At 39.9% G+C, this 22,139-nt stretch overlaps 1 protein-coding gene across 1 annotated transcript in view; it reads right to left on the bottom strand.

Annotated features, from left to right (window-relative positions):
• EIF3H (eukaryotic translation initiation factor 3 subunit H) overlaps positions 1-20,715 on the bottom strand; it is an 85,241-nt gene extending 64,526 nt beyond the window's left edge. Inside the window, exons 1-2 of the mRNA XM_066565882.1 lie at positions 20,581-20,715; positions 3,530-3,686 (exon numbers count right to left, since the gene is read on the bottom strand). Coding sequence (XP_066421979.1) covers positions 3,530-3,686; positions 20,581-20,700 — 277 coding nt within the window. The 5' untranslated portion in view covers positions 20,701-20,715. The remainder of the gene's footprint in view (positions 1-3,529; positions 3,687-20,580) is intronic.
• Between the last annotated feature and the right edge of the window lie 1,424 nt (positions 20,716-22,139).

The raw sequence follows: 22,139 nt of genomic DNA, 5'->3' as shown, positions 1-22,139 counted from the left end.
AATAAGGTTTTTAGTAAACCTTAACTGAAAGACAGCAAAACTATGCTCAGACAAAGGCTTGCAAGTGCCCTAAAGTGAAAGCACTTCTCAGAAAACTACCCTCAGTAAGACAAGCTGGAATACTACAACTTTTCACAGAAGTACCTAAGCCAAAAATTGTTACAGCAGAAATCTGATTTTCCCTAAACAAGAGTTCAATCTGTGGGGTGGAGGACATGGGGAAGGGGAGACAGGGGGCACAGTAATAGGGGTTGTACGTGTAAATCACTGAAAGTATCTTTATGAAATTTAAGATCAGTGCTTTGAAAAATAAAGCCAATGCCTATGAGGATTTAAGTGCACTAGCAATAAGGAAACACAACTATGTGAAAAGTAAATGCCTAACCAAAAGCCCAAAGTGCAGCCCTAAAGTACTGAACATTCACATTGAAGCATCTTTTGCTGAGGACTCAACAACAATTCTGCAATTTTCCTCTGTTAGCTCACACATCATCAACTAAACTTCACCTACAGATTTCTAACAGAGGGCAGGGTTGAACCCTCTCACCCCCACTAAAAATCTCATGCTGCAGCAGGCCAGCCTAAGTGTTTAAGACTTCCCTGACAGGAAATCTTACCAAAAAATTGCACTTTGTAAAAAGAATCATAGGAAGACAACACTTCAGGAGAAACTTTCTATGATGAAAAACACCTGCAGATTCATACATGGTGGACAGGCTGCCCACATTTGAAATAAGAATTACCTGAAAAAAACCTCTCTCTGTTTTCTGTAGTTTCAGAAATAGTCCAATTCAAACTGCATTAAAAAATGTTCTTGCAGTAAAAGAACAAGTTCAGATATGTTTTGTTTTTTTTAATTAATTTTTGAAGTAATTCTGAAACAGCAAATAGTCAAAATTTGATATTATCTCAACCATTAGAAGCAAGAGACAAAATGGCACCATCACAAAAGCATAACTAAGCATATCTAAAGAAATGGTTGCAAGTTTAAATACATCTTTATCAAACTGATTCTTAAATGTCATGCATACCTATTTCAAGTTCAATTTAAGGATATTTTCTTAGCACCCTCAAAAATGTGTTTTGTATTAGGTTTGCACAGCTTAAAAGAGGAAAACATTCACGTAAATGTGTCTTGCCAATTACCCAACAGTTTATTTGCTCAAATATCACCCTCTTGTACAAAGGCTCAAATTCTCTTAACAACAGTCACCTCGAGACCACTAAGGCCTATGCTGAGGCAGAAGATGATGCCACATCATGCTGACAAAAGAGCACAATGTTAAGTATCATTCTGTGTGACAGCAGCACTGAAGTGCCAAGGTCTTTGTATTTTCCCTCCGTATCTGTGGGCCTGAATTTGTGCAAATATGTAAAGCCAGGTAGAGTACTGAAGTAACACACAAGTCATAGGGGGAAGGAGGTGCCTTGTTTTCTTTGGTTTTTAGCATCCTCCATTTTAATATTCTGGCACATAACAAGAGATTTCTCTACTTGAATTATCTGCATCTAGAAGAAAAAGAATCTTTTGAAAATCTGGCAGGATACTTACATAGGGAAACACAGCTCCAGGAAAAACAAACGGGGCATTTATAAAACATTATTGTTTTTCACATTGGCAAGACAGAAGACAACTCTGAGGAGCCTAAAAAGATACCAAAGGCTCAAGCAAGCAACCCCAACAGCCATTTTGTTTAAGTTTTCATCTTCTCTAGGCTCTACTACATAGGTTTAAGAGCCCAACAGGCCCCTAGTAAAGGGAATGCAGAATGAACACGAGCACTTGGCATTTTCTAAGTGGTTCAGTCTATTTAACTGCATTTCACTGAGAAGAATACAGAGGCAACATCTCTGTGAGCCATGTACTACAGGCTAGGGAAGATGGAAATCCATAGGAAATTCTCCTGAATTAGCTTACAGGGTTTAGCACAGGCAAGCTCCCTGACCTGGCTGCAGCTTCCCCCCCACTGCCAGAGGCAGCATCAGCCTCACTGCCACAGGCTCACTTCCCTCTCTGGCCAGAGTTTGCTCTGCTTTCTGTGCCACAGCATGGGAACAGAAAGCTGAAAAGCTAAGGGGTCCAGGTGAGGGAAGCTTTGCCTTTGGACCTTACTTAATGTAAGGAGTATTGCCTACTTGCTAAAAAAGGAAAGACTTGCACCAAAAATCACTTTCCTGGAAGGAAGTTTTTCCCAAACACAAAGAGTTGAACCCTGCACACCAGATCACAGGCTTACAGCTCAGCACGGGAGCCATCCTACAGTGAGCTGAATCCATCTCTGACACTGAGAAATTCCTTTCAATACTTGCTCTCCTATCAGCTACATGGAAATAATTCAGCCATTTTCTACAGAAAAAAAATGAAGCATGGGGTCCAATTAAGAATTTTGATTACTTCAATCCTTTGAAGAGCTCCAGAAGAGAAGGAGCCTAGAAGGAGCTAAAATATTTCTGAGGCTTTAGTAAAATATAGTTCTGACTCAAGCACCACGTTATTGTAGGACAATTAAGATTCCTTTTTGGTTTTGCACTCTTATTTTCTTTGACCTAACTGTATAATCCCACAAGAAGACAATTAGCAGCAATGAAACCTTACCAAGTTGCAAAGAATTCTTAAAATTATCTCTGCTAGAAAAGCAGAGTCCAAGATTCTTTTAAGATAAAATACTAATTTAATAATACCTAATCTCGTTATAAGCAAGAAAAAGCAGTTTATACGTACGGATTAAGTGATCTTGCTCAAACTGAGTTATCAAAACAGAAGCTACTGCAACTACTTTGACTATATTGCCTCTTTAGTTACTCTTGAAGTTAAACTGACTCTTTATGCCCTAAAAAAGTTTTTCTAATAGTATCCTTAAATACACACATGTATACTTATAATATCAAGATTAGAACTGTAAGCCTTTTAAGTTTGCTTTATAAATTTGATGTCATTCTGTGCCAAGCCAATCATAGTATCTTACAGTGTCACTAACAGAACATCACTAGGACCAACAAAAACCATTGAGACAGACAGAAACTACCCATACTACATTCTAGCTCACTTAGAAAGCAAAATGATCACCCAGACTTCAAGTTAGCCAAAGCCACTCAAAACTCACAAAGCTCTGCTCTCCAGATTTCCAATAAGTACTTAATGCATACAATTAAATCCACAGAGAGGCAATCTATGTGCCAAGCAACATCCAGATGTGTATGTATGCACACACGTACACACAGCCATTTCCATAAAAAGCATTAAATTGATTATGAATTACAGACAGGAAACTAATGTAACTTCCTGTGTGGAGTCTCATCCTAAAACAAATGTCCATATCATACTGTATTCATCCCCTATAACTTCCCTTATACAGAAAAGCTTTAAGTTGGATTTTCAGGACAGCACTCCAATTAACCATTGACACTTCAACCCAGAGTAAAAAATCTGAGTACATACAAGCTTCTGCTCACTGTGAGGGAAAAAAGGCCTTTACAGCCCACAGAGACCTTCTTTTTTGTCTAAGTTTTACAAAACTTTAACTATTACCTTCATCAAAGTCTGCATCATCCTCTGTATGTTGAGGGAAAGGGAAGCAATTTGTGATTTCCAGTCTGTCATCCACCACAAGACCCAGCAGCACGCCTTGGACCACTTCATTCCCCTGTCCTTCTTCTTGGTAATGTTTAATGATCTTTAACACAACCTAGAACACAAAATGATAAAATCATAATATGCAATGCATTGTTTTTGTCCTCAAACCTATGTATCTGGAATTTTAAATTTGTTGCATGGTTTAGAGCTGCAAACAAAGTAAGCTTAAGCACCAGCAATTTTAATACAGGTTGAGGAACAGACAGCCATCCTAATATTACAGAGAAAAAACAAGACCATTAAATAAACCATCAAAATGCAGTTCTAAATCAATTTTCTGAAACACCATTCTAAAATGAAATATTGATCGTTTTTACTTTAGCTTGTTGCTTTAACTGTGAGCTTTTAACAGTATCTTGCAGGTCCAATAAGCCCCCTCTTGAAGGAAACAGGGTACAAAGAACTAACAAAACATCTTAAAAAACTATGCAGAAACTGGTAGGAATTTTTTAAAAGGCGCAGATCCCATCAAATTTCAATTGCATTAATCTTCTAAAGTACATCTCACTGAAGTTTTACTTCAGATGATAGTTCAAGTTATATAATGTGAATGGCATGTCATAGGGTATTTAAGGAAAATCAATGACAAAGAAAAAAAATATGCACAAATTACTCGTAATGTTTTTAACAACATAATTTCCACTTCCTTCCTTAAATCTGAACTCTACAATGAATAATTCTCATGAGATGATACTGTAAATTGGAACAGTATGAACAAAACCACTCAAAAATAGTCAGTCATTTGCTAGCAACACTTCATACTTGAATAACATTTTATACTTGACAAGAACTACAATAAGGTACGACACTAACCACAAACCTTGACTTGAAAGAACTTATGCTTTCTCCAGTGTAAGAGAGGTTTATTCTACTAAACCCTAATCCATCCATTCAAAATCCAACAGAAAATGTCTGATGATTATTGTTTTCATTAAAGCAATACTACTTTAACATCTGCTGGCAAACAAACTAGTTTAGTAGGTTTCAGCTCAACTGTCCTTAGAACAGGCTTTGTACAAGTACTGGCTTTTAGAGAACATTCTATGGGGGGGGGGGGGGGGAAGGAAGTTAAGCTCATACTTAGACATCAGGAACATATATTTGTACTTAGCTATCTCCTTTGTTGATTAGCAGATGTCACTCTTTGTAAAACACCATTAATGTACTGAAGTACCATAATACAGATTAAATGAAAGAAAAAGGAGAGTAGAAGATATTTGCAAATACACTGCCTTCTTGGGCTAAAATGGGAAAACAAGCTTCATACTTGGAGGCAGGGCAGAGAGGGTAAAACTGAAAAGAAATACCATTTCCAACTAAGTTGGATTTCAGTATCAAACTGGGCTAACACCCACTGACTCCTTGTTTATTTACAGTATCGCATATTTGCGCTTCCTCTTTAATCTAGATATACTTGCATTGAAGCTTCTCAATCATAGATAGAAAACAACATTTCACTCCAATACTCATTCACATCTGTCACTCAAATCCTTTGCAGCCACACCTTTTTATTCAATTTGCTAAAACAGGTCTACAGAGCAGAGACACAAAGAGATACTTTGGTTATATAAACCTTATTTCAGGGGAAAACAATAAGGAAATTAGGATCAGTGGGCAGTGAAGCAGTATTTAACAGTGATGGAAACAATATACCAATCACCAGTTTGAGATCACCTAGACATAGCAGATGAATGTACCAGTCAGCACATAAATAATATTGAGCTTGCATTTACTATAAAGCTAAGGTTTATCATACATTTGCCATAAGCCCTGTCTTCCACAGCCATGGCATCCCTAACTACCCTGCCAGAATACAGCACAGCGTGTACTCAGTTGTCTACAACTATTCTCAGCATCTTTACAGTCTTGTAAGCTTCACCTTTTCCAGTATTTTTCTCATTTTCTCTTGAGCTCTCTATGCACACTGACTGTCCCTGTTAATGTGAGTATTATTTGCCTGTTTGACTTCATTCAGGAGCATTTGTGATACAATGCCAATTTGCTGCAGCGTTTCCGATGATAATTGCTCACAGAAAGCAGTCACAAATGAAACAAGCATGGGCTGTCACAGAATATCAATGATTGTTTCAGAGGAAGAAAACTAGGAGTTCAAAGCTCTTAAATGTTAACCAAATACCCAAATATACAATGAAGTTATCACACAAGCCTGCCACTTTTCAATCGCCAGCCTGAAGACCAGAGCAGACATTATCCAGGGAGACACAAACCCCAGGGATTTAAGCCTACCTACAACCTCATTTTCCAACAGAGTCTGAGAAAGGGAGCAGAGAGGTTCATGAACTCAATACTCCAAATTTCACAACCATTAGGACACTGGAGAAGTTTGTGTTTATGACTGCACTGGAAAATACATTAGCTACCGAAATCACTTATAAAAAGATGCATCCAATGACACAGGATTTTTGTTTTCATTTTGTTCTTTGTTCTGGACAGTTTTATTCAGCACTTAAGACACCAGTCTTTTGTACAGCAGACTCTTCAGCTCAGATTGAAAAACCTGCCACCAAAACACTACCATATGACCAAGCAGGAAATGTGCTCTGAAACTTGTGTTTCAGTACTAAAAGCAGATCTGCAGGTGTAAAGCAGAACTACTTCTCTAGTAATAACATCAGCTACAACAATAAAAATGTAATTTCCATTTGTTTGCTAGTCTAGATACAGCAGGAAGAGCTGACCACTATGCAAACACCAATACCATAACATTTCAATACTTCATACTGAATAAACCACATATACTCAAGAAAAATGAGCACTAACTTGTATCTAGACATTTCCTAAGAGAAAAATATGTTATGTTTGTGAAGCATGGGAACAGAATCAGAGTAATTATATTGGTCTGAAAATAAATGTAGTAAGTGTTAATATAAATAATGCAAGTAATGCAGCACATTGAAAAGTATCTGTTTTTCCAAATAACACTTAAAAAAAAATCCCAAAGAAATCTAAATGAACACCAGTATAAGCATCTTTCAGTCAATGCTGATTCACCTTCCAAACACCATTTATAATTCCCATCCAATTAATCCCCTAATAGGAGATATTGCTCCTTTGTACAAGCTATAAATTGTTTTAAATACCCATAGACCCTTCACTGCTATGCCATAGCTACACAAAATTAACAATATCCAAACCAAACCATTTCAACTGCTGCTGTTACTAAAGTAATGCAGCTGGCCAGCCAGGAAAGGGTATGTTTTTAAGGAGAAAATGTATCAAATAACGAAAAATCCCTCAGATTTGTAAACTCTAATACCCTGAACACAAGTCAATAATCATATGCAGCACGATTTAGTAAATCAGCATTTAAGAAATATTCAGGTACATAATGACTCTTTAGAAAAGAATATACAAGAAATTACTAAATAAAACTCAAGAGTCCCCCAGCCTTGTAAATTTAGTGTTCAAAACACCAAAGTAATTTAATCACTCGGAGTAGCCACTTATCAGATTTTAATGACCATTAATCCTCAATTTAAAAAAAAACAAAAACAACTTTGCAATTCTGCAGTGCTTATAATCTCCAAATCTTCAAAGCACTGCTCAAACATTAAGAATAAAGTTAAACTAAAAAAAAAATTTAAAAAAATGTAAAAGCCATTCTGAAACTATTAAGAACATCAAAGATACATATTTTAACTGCATACTGCCAAATTTTGAATTGGGCTACATCCCAACATCATAGTTGCTAATTTCAAAAGTTTGTACTTCACTACAGAAATACATGTAACAGGAACCCACAGCTGAAGTATTATGAGCCTTTGGAGGAAAATTCTGTGAAGATCCCACTGTAGGGACATGAATATACCAAGATGCACATTTCTGCATTTATCTAAAGAGAAACAACAGCAAATCAAAGCACTGAGGATTCATTTACAGCAGTGTTCCAGAGAGCTGAATGTCATCACATTGAAACCAGACTGCATTACCTGTGCCATGCCTTGCACATGTGAAATCAAACAAGAGAGAGCTTCTGTTAGCCCAACGAATACATGATATAGCACACTGATCTACAGTCTTAAATTAAGTATTTATGTCTTTTTAAATGCTTAACATTTTTTGCCACCCAAGAAAGCTTTGTGGTCACAACCACTAGCATCAATTGCCAACATCTGGGGAAGAGAGAGGATGGGGAGGGAGTCTAAATAACTCTGGGCAATGTAGCTGGTGTCAGCACTGATGTGGAAGTGCCACAACACTCACATCTCCCAGTGCTTAACACACTGACACTGTGACCAACAGTTAGCTGGCACAAGGGTCTCCAAAGCAGTGACTGCTAATAATGTGTGATAACTTTGAATACATCCATATCACACATGTAGCCTTCTCCATACAAACCCTTAAAACTCAAACCATGGACTTTTATATATCAGTGTTTCAGCACAAGCAAATTTACATAAACTCCTAGTATAAACCAGATTCAAGAGAGAACTGATAATGCAGCTTTGTAAATGGACAGATCACAATGTTAGTCATTACTAACAATGACTCAGGCAATTGTGTTAACCTCAGAGTTGCCTGGAATCAACATCTTCTTGATACACATAAATGGTGTGTATATGTATGGCATATATGCCACCTCTGGATAAAGAGTTGAACTGTTCAGCAATTAATATCCACATGAAGACATACCACATTTTACTCTAATTTAGTGGCCATGTCTCCTTCTCCAGGTAGCCCTACACCAAAAGCAAATCTACAACTGCTGGTGTGCTGAAACAACCAATTAGCTATGCAAAAATGAAATTTAATTAAACAGTTCTGAAATACCCAAGTAAGCATGGAATGGCTTTGTTTTTAAACAAAGACTTGGAAAAAAATGCAAAAAACCTAGATATCATGAAACATGAGCAATGTTAACATTTTAATAGCTCCAGATGAGGTTTTTACACACTACAGATAAGTGCTTATCCTACAGTTACAAAAGACAAGCTCTGGAAGCTTACCAAAAAAACTTGCCTTGAGCTGATTTGTCTCCTGGCTACAGCACCATTTGATAAGACAATAACAGAGACTCTCAACTTTCCTGCCAGGAGAAAAGGAACTCTAAAGTAAATTAAAGATATTACTGCAACAATTAACATTAAGAGAACATATGTCTGATACACATGACACACTCTTCCAGATGATTAAGGAGACAGATGTTTATAGACACACATCGAAAATTCCACCTTAATCAGGGCAGTGCACAGAAATGGGTTCTAGAAAGCACTGTGACAGATAACATGTCAGAATTAAGTACAGAATCAACAGGTTGATATCCTGGTCTCATAGCTGTTGCATATGAACCTTTGTGGCACACGACTCACCACCACATAAAGTCATGGCATGAGTCCAACATCAAGCTGAGTTGTGTGGCTGACAGTCCTGAAGGACAGAATGCTATCAGAGGGACCTGGACAAGCTCAAGAAGTAGGCCACAGGAACTGCATCAGATTTTGTAAGAGCAAGGGCAGGGTGCTGCACCTGGGTCAGAGCAACCCCCAGTAGCGGCACAGGCTGGGGATGAACACATGGAGAGCAGCCCTGCCCAGCAGGACTTGGGGTGCTGCTGGATGTGAGGCTGGACAGGAGCTGGCAATGGGCACCCCCTGGTCACAAAGCCAAACAGGTCCTGGGCTGCATCCAAGGCAGACTGGGCAGCAGGTCGAGCAGGTGACTCTGTCCCTTCTGCTCCACTCTCATGAGATCCCACCTGCAGTGGTGTGTCCAGCTCTGGACTCCCCAATGCAGGAAGGCCATGGACCTGTTGGAGTGAATCCAGAGGAAGCCACCAAGTTGATCAGAGGGATGGAATACCTCTCCTATAAGGAAAAGCTGAGAGATTTGGGCTTGTTCAGCCTGGAAAAAAAAGGTCTTGGGCTGACCTGACTGCGGCCTTCCAGCACCTGCAGGGAGCCTACAAGGATAATGGAGAGGATTTACAAGACCATGTTGTGACAGGACAAGGGGGAATGCCTTCAAACTTAAAGAGAGTGGTACTAGATCAGATATTAGAAAAAAATCCTTAACTGTGAGGATGGTGAGGCACTGGCACAGGTTGCCCAGAGAAGCAGTGGTGCCCCATCCCTGAAGGTGTTCAAGGCCAGGCTGGATGGAGCTCTGAGCAACCTGGTCTTTGAGAAGTTTCCCTGCCCATGACAGGGGGGCTGGAACTAGATGATTCTTAAGGTCCCTTCCAACCCAAACCACTGTATGAAACTAAAGATTAGAGGTGAAACTGAACTTTGCATGTTATACTAATCTCAATAAATATGACAATTTCTACTGATAAACACTGAATTCACTTAAATGCATATTCCAGCTTATTTGCAGAGATCTTTGATTTTTTCTAGATTCTCTTATTGAACAGGACTGCATTTTTGACCATTCCTGACATGATGGATGTCTAGACATTTTTTCTTTTGTTCTTCATACTTAACTTTTATTCTAAAGTTCTTAAATGCTCAACACAAACTGCAAGCAAAGCTTCAACCACCACTGAAATACCCCAGCGAAAACACTTCTAAAGTAACTGCTCTTTCAGTTGTTTTATTTCTCTTTTTCAGAAGAATTACTTCCAAACTGCTGTGACTCGAGAGCTCTAGGACTTCCCTAATAGCAGGAAGGAAAACCATTCTAACAAGAAAGGGGCGTCCCTACAGCAACACAGCTGCACCTGCCAACAGCACCCCACTTCCAGTCAGGGTGGTTGCTCCCACAGTGCAAGCCCAGGTTCCTACAGACACTGCCAAGTGATTGACACACAGGCTATTCACTCACTGGAAGCAAGCTTAGCTGCTGCAAACACGGGTTGGCTGGTCCCTCATTCTATTAATGGGACACTTTCAAAGTCATAAAGATTTTTTTAAAAATCATAACCTACAAAAAAACTTACTTCAAATTACAAAAATCACTGATTTAATGTAAAACCAGACACAGAACATGAAACATTTCTCAGTACCTAGAACTAAGACAAGTTAATATCCTAAATATAAAATGGAACAGACAAACTGAGACAAGACTCCACAGGTAGGTGGAGTTCAGACTGAAGAACTGGAATAGTACAGACACCAAGCCTGTTTCTGCACAAGTTCAACATTAGAAGGGAAGATTACTGGGTTTTGGCTAGAGGCGTGTTGAGTTTTCATAGGCTGTGGTTTTCCTTGACTCTGCCAGGAATTTACATTCATCAGCTAATGTCTAGTAGGTACCATGAAATATCTGTTTAAGTCATTTATTTACTCATGTCCAAGTGAGCTGCTTGTTCTTGCAAAGGAAGCAGTTAAACACAAACTGCAGCACATCAAAGGAAAAACTACTTAAATAGTGGAGAAAAGCAAAGGTTATTAAAACAGAAAAATACTGAATGTTAATCAAGGTGTTTGTTACCAAATAGATCAATGGATTCTTCATTTTTGTCCCACTACATTTGAGTTTTACAGTAGTTCAGTCTAATAACCATCTCCAGGGCTAATCACAAGCCATTAGCACACCTTAATATTGCCTGAATGTAAGTAAAAATGCAGCATTACATGTGCATTGAAACTCCCCATTGCTGTGCTCACATGCTGGCAAAACACAGTTCTCTGCAATGCAAAGTTTCATAACACATTTCACAGTACATGGATTCATGCACATTCCCATGGAAACCATCAAGGCCACAGGCACTGCAGAATCACTTCCTTATAGAAATACTTCCATAGGACAGCCTAGGACCTCATGGTGCAAGGGCAGGACATTAGACATTATTAGCACACTGACAGGAAGCAGAGATAGGGATGGGATGAGATTAGCATCCAAAACTCTGCTGGTTGCAAGAGGGATAGAGCATTTCCCCAGGACTACTTAGTATATTATTTCTTCTATTTCCCAAATCTCACCAAACAAAACACTTGAAAACATTTAGTATTTCAGGCAGTTTTTGCAAAATTGCCAATATAATTCATCTTTATTATTCTTAATAAATTCAATATCTAGCGATCATTTCAAGAATGAAAGCTAAGGAATATACTCCTTCAGAGCACAACATATGGAAATTATATACAAGTGGTACAGACAGGCACAGTTTCAACATTTTCTGCTCGAAACACCAGAACTTTGCATTTATCCTTCAACACACAGTCGATAAAATGTTCTGTGTATTAGTGAATCACCAGTGTTCACATTCATGGTGCACAAGGAGTGTATTGCAAGTATAAGGTTTTCTTCAGCATCAACTTCTAGCAGCTTCCTACAAAAAGATTTAAAGATGACAGCCAAAGGCAGCAGTAGCAACTTTATTTAACAGCCTATTCTTTAATCAGATTGTGCCAGACTGCTACCATTTTGAAGAAAAACTGCAAGACAGTTACTCTTACCTATTTGACCTTCAAAAATTAGCAAAGGCAGACCTAGATGGGGATGAGGGAGTTCATCTGAGACTACTGATATTTTCCAAAAAACATACCCTGCACAATGAAATTGGAATATGCTGTTTAAGGGTGTGTCTTTAAAGCATGACTTCCATATGCATTCAACAGATGCTCCCAAGTAACCAGTAAAATCCCTACTGGAATGACTTCCATATCGTTTTAATAATTTATAACTTTTTGCACAACGATTTTTTCCACATTGAAACACTCAGCCTTCCTGGCAAACACTTGGTTATGTGCTAAGGGGCTGCAACAGAGACAGATCCTCCTAGTAACAGCTAGTGCAATCCAGAGAACCAAGCCTGCATGGAGTCTCAGTTTTCCTGCTGACTTAAAAGTATAAAATTGAGGGGGGAAAAAAAAAAGCCCAAACCATGAACATCAGTTATTGCTTCAGCTTTCCCATCTTTCGAACAGAGATTTGCCTTTGTATCATCATCTGAAGACTGCCACATGAAAATCACTTCCAGCAGAGTTCCATTTCTAATAACAGCTACTGTGACAAAGAGATTAAAAACAACCATTCTAAATTTTATCACTGAGAGTGCCAATGGAGAAGGCAGTATGGCTTTCAAATTGCTTCCAAGGAGTGATGACAGCTGCAGTAAATATCCTACGTCTCATCTAAAGTTTAAAAAACTTTAAAACAGCTGTTTGGGTTTTTTTTTGCATTTATAATAATGTAATAGGAAAAAAACCCAAGACCTAAGTGCTCAAAACTCAGCCCTACACTGAAGAAGCATTTTGTCAGACGCCATACTTTCCTGAGGTATGCACAAAAAAACCCCAAATAATGATAAATGATTCACACCTCCACATTCCTAAACACCAAAGAACTTGCTAAACAGGAAGGGGTATGAACACTGCTTCTTGCACAGATATGGGCTCCAAGGAACAAGGAAGGATGTGCAGCAAACACACTGCAAATGCAGCAGGATACAACATGTGAGCAGAACAAAGGCAAAGGCAAAGACCAACAAGACTTACATGCTCAAAGCAACATCCACACACTCTCTTTCCAGAAAAAACCCCAAATATTTACAAAAGAGAATTAGCTTGTTAGTGTATGCATGAAGCAAAATTCAGGCATATCTTCAAACTCCAGTGAGTAAATAAGCCTGTCTATTAACTCTAAAATTTGATAAAGCCAAAAGAAATTAATAGAATGCTTATCTGAAATAAATATCCATACACGAGTCATTCAAAAATATTCCCAGACTTAGCTGAAGTAACTTTGTGTATGCACATTAAAAAAGACATTATCAAAGTAAAGCTCTATTGTCTTGGTTTTAGATTATTGAATAATCATACAAAATACTAACAAGAATATTTATTATATGAGTCTAAGTTTTTCCCATTTAGTAAATTAACAATTAATTTACTTTCCTTTAAGCTGATATGATTTTATTATGTGGTAACATAATTTAACTGTTAGACACTGTTGGTAAAACCAGTATCATATCTCTGCAATTTTAATACTGCTGGAAGATTAAAAATAATATGAAAGAAAAGTATGCTCAAAACTATACCATCACTGAGAAGGTATTTTGAGCTTATGTGTAAATATGGAAAAACAACATCCAAAAGGAACCATATCCAAAAAATATCTCTGGCAAAGAAAGATTAATGATAAAATACTATTGCAACAAAAAGTTGAAGATACACAATCCTTTTTCAAAGATTAGGGGACCAAAAAAAAAAAGTTTGCTCCTCCTCCTACAAGGCCTTTCATATAGTCTGTAAGATTTATTTAAAAGGTGGAAGAAAAAGTCCTAAGACTGAATAGGGTCTGGCAGGTGTTCATTTCATACACACCACCAAGGGCCTTTCAGTATCTGTACCTGCTGGGTCTCTCCCTGGGGCCTGCAGTTCTGTGTACACTTCTCTCACCCACACCACACTGAATGTCAGCTGCAAAGCTCTAATCTTTTTACAGTAAACTGAAAACCAAAGGAGAACATTTAACAATGTTCAGTGTGCAAGCAGACATAATGCACTGATTGCATTCAGCAACAAAACCATCACTGGTCACCTCCCAACACACAGAGTCAAAGCTAACACCAACCAGCACAAAAGGTCATGATTATTACCTGCTGCATTTTAGATGTAACATTTCAATCACTAAAAGGTAGGAATTTATTTGAAAGATATCTGGTGGAAATACTCTTGTCCTCCAGTATCAACACAAACAGGAACCACAAGAGCACGATCTCCTGTTTTCACAGGAGCTATGAATTCACAATTACCACGCCAGAGACCAGTTTGATATGCACATAAGAAGGCCTAAAAACAGAATTTTAACTGCTAGTGACAGCAGTGTAGAGGGCAACACATTATTCCTCCCTGCATGCAGCAAAAGAAAGGCCTGTTTTGAACTAAGATTTTCTCCTTGAAGTCTTGAAGTGTAACACTGCTCAACACATTTAAGCCACCTCCACATTCAGAGTAACTCCTTTTGTCAGCACACAAGTTTCATGGCATGAAGCGATACCAGATGTTCCAGATCTAAATGCCTCACTAGGGTACACTTACCATGACACTTAGGAGATGCTGAGTGCACCACTGCACTCTTACTAATCATTTAAAGTTTGTGCTCTGCTAGCACATATCCACTCCTATCCACTGACAAAACACACTGAAATTTGCATTCTCAGAACATCATGATATGGGTACTTCACCCACTGCAGTTCAAGAAATTTCACTAAGCCTGAAAATTGTTGTATTCCAAGGAGGCTCTTGCCCTTTCAACTTACCAGCGCACATTACTGCTTTCTCTTCAGAATTTAAGCACAGATTATATGTCAGAAGTTCCCTTCTGGGTTAGATTCATGCAACTCATTGTTAATACATGAAGATTAATAGAATATAAAACAAAGCTCTTCTGTCTTCTCCATGGTTCAAGGTACCCATGAATACATCAAGCCAGTATTCAATCCACATACCAACTCTCAGAGCCAGCATAATGTCATCTAACTCTTTAGGGGAAACAGGTCAAGGAAATGTCAACAAGATTAAACTTCAAATTAAAATTCCATTTTAACTCCTTTGGAAGAAACACAAAATACAATACAGCCTAGAGGATGTTATAGCCTTAAATACTCCTCTACAGCTCTTCAATGTCAGAAACACTACAAATGACAGCAGGCAGAACCCACCACTGTGCATTCTTGCAAAGTCTTCAGAAAGGGTAAAGAAGGAAAAAAAGAAACACAAGAAATGCTAGGGAAAGCACAATATTCACAATTCAAGAAATGTCAGAGATTTCAGCCAGTTCAATACAGGCTTCACCAGTACGACAAAATTACAAAATTTACTATGGAAATGGATTCTTTTCTTTCCATAGTGTCAAAAGTTGTCATTTTAAAAAGTCCTTACACAAACATTTACAAGTCTTAGAAATTGATTTTCAGTAATCATGGTACCTCATTTCATTTACTGTGGTCAAACATATCATCCTGAAGGGCTCCTCCCTACAAAAAGCTGAGGATACAGTCCAATGTATCCAACCCCTTTATGGCAAAAATGGATGGTAATTAAAAAAAAAGGCACAAGTGTGACAGTGTTCACAGGGGTCCAAGGATGAGGGAAGAGACGAGAATCTGACTCCATGTTTCAGAAGGCTTGATTTATTATTTTATGATACATATTATACTAAAACTATACTAAAAGAATAGAAGAAAGGATTTCATCAGAAGGCTAGCTAAGAATAGACAAGAAAGAACGATAACAAAAGCTTGTGTCTCAGACAGTCCAAGCCAGCTGACTGTGATTGGCCATTAATTAGAAACAACCACATGAGACCAATCACAGATCCACCTGTTGCATTCCACAGCAGCAGATAACCATTGTTTACATTTTGCTCCTGAGGCCTCTCAGCTTCTCAGAAGAAAAAATTCTAGGGAAAGAATTTTTCATAAAATGTGTTTGTGACACACAAGCAACTTAAATATCACAATTATGAACAGAGCAGCTACTGAAAAAGAATTCAAAAATTATGTGAGAGGTTTTTTAAACATGCAGACTCATATATTCTTATCTGTGTTATTGTAAATAAGTAAATAAATCCTCTATATATACTTACCATAGATAAGAATACAAAGCACTAGGCACGCCACAGCATCACCAAATCAGGGATGATGTAATGAAGCTTGAAGTAACAATCTTTGATTACATCACTCATATCTGACACAAGAGAATGTGGCACTATAGCCCCACTGGTGATGGTGATGCACACATGCAGACAAGGCCTACAACTTCTAACCATCCTCTTGACATATTTATGTTTTGGCCAATGTATGTTTGTATTTATCCAAACAAACTTACAAAGATATCTTAAGGTGTAGTGGCAATTTGTTATTAGTATTAAGGGTTTTGCGCATCAGCGGTTACGAAGATATAAGAATAGAAACCTACAGGCATTTTGAAAAGCCTACATAACTTTTGCTACTTCCTGTAATATGTAAAAATTGTGTGCAATGGACATATGTGTAAAAAGAAATCATATGCAGTGGTTGAGTAAACAAGGAACCATCATTCCCATTAGTGAAATGATGAAAGCAATGCACATATTAATGCTTTAGCATGAGCTAAGGATCTAGTTATATTATTTTGCAAGAGCCATGTATAAGCAAACCTTTTTCAGTCAGCTAACACTGTTCTTCAGAACCATTTCTGGGTGTGTAATTTTTTGAATGTGTAAATAAATGCAAGGGTAAGATTTAAAAGGAAAAATTAATTTTGGAGGTTAAGAATTTAATTAAGATTAATTTAGGTAATTTAACCTTCTTTCCTAGAATAACCTCATGCAGCAGATTTGCAGAGAATGAAACACCTTCCCAGTAAAAACACAGTCCCTTGTAACTACTCTGAAGGCAAATGTGATTAATAACACTTATCTGGCCTAGCAGCACACTTGCTTGCTAAGAGTTCCCCACCTCCCATCCCACAGCTGCTATTTTCCAGAAGAAATTTTCCATATATCCATCACCCACATATTAGTGGTTGGCACAACTCGCAATCCACCACATGGAGTATCTGGTTTTGGATATTAGTTCAATTTCTGAATGACACAGACTTTGATGCTCATCATGTAGAAATGCTACTTACTTACCCTACCAGATCTTACTATGCCTTTGAATGACACACCAGTTCACTTCTGCCTTCACAGTTTTCTATGTTGCCTGATATCACTACTAAAATCATCAGAAATGCATAAATATGCCAAGGAAGTCCTCCATAGGTGCAATTTTTTACAGTGTAGTAGGGTTAGAGGTTTCACTAGGGAAGCATTTTAGAGAAGTCTCCAAGACTTGATGGAAATCTAGAATCTTCTGTTAACCTAAAAATCATTCAAAGGAATAATTATTTCTTATGTCCTAAAATACATCAGCTTATAGATGAAATTTCTTACGGAAAGAAGTTACTATTATATCAGTGAACCAAATCTGATTAATTTTATCAGCTGAATTACCAAATATTTGGTTCCAATTGGAGAATTTCCAGATTAGAACAAACCAGAGTCCATCAGCACCTCTTGCAAAAAAAAAAAAAAAAAAAGTGTAAGCAAATTATGGTAAGCAAATTCTGTATAATTATTTCTGACAGCTTGCAATAATTATAGAATCAGAGAACTGTTTAGGCTGGAAAAGATCGCTTAAGATCATCAAGTCTCACCATCAACCATGAAACCACATATTTAAGTGTCACATCTACATGTATTTTCAAACACTTTTGAGGAATGTTGATTCCACCACTCTGGGCTGCCTGTTACAATATTTAACCACCCTTGCAGTAAAGAAATTTTTCCTAATATCCAATTTAAACTTCTCCTGCACCAACCTGAGGCCATTTCCTCTTGTTCTATCACTGGTTACCTTGGAGAAGAGACCAACCCCACCTGGCTCCAGCCTCCTTTAAGGGAGCTGTAGGGAGTGACAAGGTCTCCCCTGGGCCTCCTTTTCTCCAGGCTGAACAGCCCCAGCTCCCTCAGGTGCTCCTCATCTGAGTTATGCTCCAGACCCTTCCCCAGACATGCTCCAGGCCCTCAATGACTTCCTTGTAGCAGAGAGCCCAAAACTGAACATGGGATTTGAGGTGCAGCCTCACCAGTGCTGTGTCCAGGGGCACAATCATTCCCCTGCTCCTGCTGCCACACTACTCCTGCCCCAGGCCGTTGGTCCTTCCTGGACACCTGGGCACGCAGTGGTCATGTCTGGTTGCTGTCAACCAGCACTCCCAGGCTCTTTCCCATCAGTCACTCTTTCCCAAGCCTGTGCACTGCTGTAAACAAAAGCTCTCTCTGGGCTCCTTGACTGGAGAAAACATGATGGAATATCCATTCAAATTTCTACAATAGGAAGCAAAGACAACAGGATATCATACATGGCACTTAATCTGATCTTTTTGTCAGGATGGTCAAAAACAAATACGTGAATTCTTACATCTCACCTGAAGGAAAAAGCACATTTTATAATGTGCTTCTGGAGGCTGATTTTTTACCCTCCATTTTCTAATTTCTTAGAAAAACCAAACCACCTATACTGTAATCCATTTTCAATCTAAGTTTATTTATTAAGAAATTGAACAGATTAAAACCAGATTTTTAAAAGAGGCCCAAGAAGCAGACATTGCTGCACCATTACACAGTAAGGTAACATCCTGACATTCAGAACTTCTTCTTTTCATTACAAATACTAGGTTTGTTTTTTTTTTTTACTTTATTACTCCTCTGAAACACCAAGCTTTCTAAACATACTTTCACATTCTCACATACAGAGACTACTCATGCATCTTCTATTTAGCACTCACAGACTCCAAAGCAACCCACTTAAACATGCCTCTGCTTTCAAAGCAGCCCCATTTGAAGGGTTAATTGTGACACTACCAGGAGATGGGTGACCACTGAAGAGAAAGAGATCACCAACTCCCCTGATGCCCACCTGAATTCAGAACTCTTGGTGTGTAATCACCCTGGCCGTCACCAAGATGACCGATGAAGTGCTGTTACTTTGTGAGAGCAGACAAGACATTTAAACCAGTGAGGTATCAGGAACACTTCAGAGGCATTTCAGTAAGACATTATAACAGAATTCACATTGTTTGCATAGCAAGCAAATTTATGCCAACATTTCTCTCCATCACAGATGTCACAGAAGTTTGTGAACCAGTGCCAATGTCCTGAGAACACTTTCTTTGTCTAGGAGACATCTTCAGGAGGTGGAAAGTTGAAAGCTTTCATAGTTTTCAATAAATCACCTCCCTCTGTACTGACTCCATGTGAGAGGCACCACTGTGCTGTACCAGAAGAAAATACAAGGAGAAGGAAAAAACCCATGAAACAAAACAAAATAATAAGCATTTGCTGAACTGTCAGAAGCAGAGCATCAGGTCACAGCTGATCTGAATCAACAGCAGCTCACAAAGCAGATTATATGCTTGGTAGAGAACAACCATGAGCAAAAGAAATCAAATTTACCAGTTGTTGTCAAAGTGTATAGCACCAGCCTGCAGCAGGAGCAGCCTGCTATGCACTGCTGGCTTTTTTGGAACATTTCACAAGTGGTCAGTTTTCGCCACTCCTTGAAAATGCTCCATGCACCAAAGCCACAGGCACACAGATAGCTGGACAAAACAGGGCAGAAAAAATGTGTTTCAGATTTCCTCTTTCACAAGACCTACCACACACAAATAAATTATTCTTCATCTTCCCAAATATTTACTACACTGTATACCTCCAGGATAAGAGCTGAGATCTACCACTAGAAGTGCCAAGCAGGCATCAAAGCTTATCTCAAAACTATGATCTTCTTTCTCATAATCAGGGTGCCAACTCTCTCCTTCACACTCCAGCTGTACAGTGTTCTATTGACACTTGGCAAAGATGATGAAGCAAAAAAACAATGTTCCTATACTTAAGAAGTAACTTTTCCTCCCTCTGTCACTAACAGTATTCCCAACTCTCTAAGGCCTGAACCAACACAAAAAGAACCAGCAGCAAAGCCAAGAACCAACTTTAGCAGATGCTCTTCCACTTTTGGCCTGCACAGATTGTCTGTATTAGGAAGGCTCTGTTTTCTGCTAAACCACTTCACCCCTTTAGTTTAATTTATTTCTCACTAAGCAAAGGCAGGAGGTCCTGGCAGCTCTGACAGAGAGGGCAAAAGGCACAAAAGGTGAGGGAAAACCCACCGTGCTTCTCAGCTTACACCTGTGGCATTTTCCGGGTATCTGGTACGAGTGTGAGGTATGAAAGCTGCACATAGCAACTCCGGACACAGGGGCGGCAGAACTGAACGGGGGAATGGGACATTTATAGACAAATCACTCCGCTCTGGCCCGTTTGTTGACACACCAGGGACAAGCACCGGGAAGCCGAGCAGAGGTAAGAAGCCGTTCCTGCCCCTCGAGAAGCGCCGCTCTCCGCAGGACACGAGGCTCCGCCGCGGCACCGCCCCACGCACAGGCCCCGCCGGCGGCTCCACGCGGCCACCCCGACCGCCCCCAGCCCGCAGAGGACCCGGGCCCTCTGCTCACCAGCCCGTCGATCTGCACTTGCTTGACGGCCGAGTCTCCCGCGGCGGCGGCTTTGCCTTTACCCTTGGAGGCGCCGAAGCCGCCGCCGGCAGCGCCCGAGCCTTCCTTGCGCGACGCCATGGCTGCCCCGCACGGCCGGAAGAGGAAACGCGCCACACCGGAAGCGGCGGCGCGGCCGGGGCGCTGCGCGGCCAAACGGCCCCGGGCGGCAACGCGGAGCGGCGAGCGCGGGGTCCGGCATGGCGGCGGTGCCGGCTCCGGGCTGCAGGTCCGGCTTGGCCCGGCCCGGCCCGGCTCGGCTCGGCCCGGCCCGGCCCGGCCCCGGTGAGCCCGCAGAGACTGGGCCCGAGACCTTGTGCCAGCTCATCCGGCATGCGACAGCCGAGACAGCCTTCCCTGCCGGCTTTCCTCTCCACAGAATCATTTACCTTGGAAAAAGCCGCCAGGATCATCGAGTCCACCCTATGAGCAAACACCAGCTTGTCCCCTACACCATGGCACTGAGTGCCACATCCAGGCGTCTTTGGGCACTTCCATCGATGCCGACTCCACTCCCTGGGCAGCCCATTCCAGTGGTTAATCGCGCTTTCTGGGAAGAAAGTCTTCTTGATGCCCAACCTAAACCTCCCGCTTGAGGCCATGTCCTCTGTTCCTGTCATCCATCCTGTCGCTATTTACCTGGGAAATGAGGCCAACCTCTGTAGCCACATTTCTCCTCACAGAGAAAAGCAAGGCAATCTTCCCAAGAATATTTCTGAGATTCACATTCTCTGAACCTCAGAGAATGATCATAACAATTCTTATCTCATTTGCTGTGCCTGTGTTGTGCCGAAGTAGAATGCACTATGGAGATTGTTTACCCAAAGTGATGGTGTTTTGTTTCCTTGGAGTGTCAGGGCCAAGTGTGTGTGTGTGTGTGTGTGGGTGGGTGGGTGGGTGGGTGGGTGGGTGTGTGTTGGGACTGTCTGCTGACAGTCATGAGATTCTGTGCAGTTGGGGTGCAGAGTGGAGTGCTTGGCAGATTCAGTTTAGATGTAAGGTAATATAGTGTAATACAATATAGAATAATATAGTATAATAATTAATTAGCCTTCTGATAAGATGGAGTCCTCCTCATCATTTCTCCCTGCCACAGGGGTCGACCTGTTTTGATAGCCCTCCATCTGGCTACAACCATCTTTGGTTTCAAAATGTGGAATATGTAAAAAAAAATTTTAAGAAGGGATATTCTTTGACATCTGTTCTTTGTGTGCCTTCAAGCCTAATCAACAAAAAAGGAGATTTATTCTGTGAATTAGATAGCAGCTAACAAGGTCTAAGCGATGTCCAGGCATTAGAAAGAAAAAATACTTGTTGCCTTGATAAGGTTTAATGCTGGATATTCTTCAATGATCTCAGACCTAGGGGAAAGTTAACAAAGAGCTTGGGAAGAAGGATGTGCCACTGGCAGTGGACACAAACAATGTGGAATTTATGGGCCACAACGATATTTGGCAGAATCCCCAAGATAGGGAAGAAACTAATAAGGACATCTCAGTAACTGTGCTGTATCAGCTCCC

Source organism: Molothrus aeneus, chromosome 1, assembly GCF_037042795.1.
Source record: "Molothrus aeneus isolate 106 chromosome 1, BPBGC_Maene_1.0, whole genome shotgun sequence".
Lineage (NCBI taxonomy): Eukaryota > Metazoa > Chordata > Aves > Passeriformes > Icteridae > Molothrus > Molothrus aeneus.
This window is presented reverse-complemented; position numbering and strand designations above follow the sequence as displayed.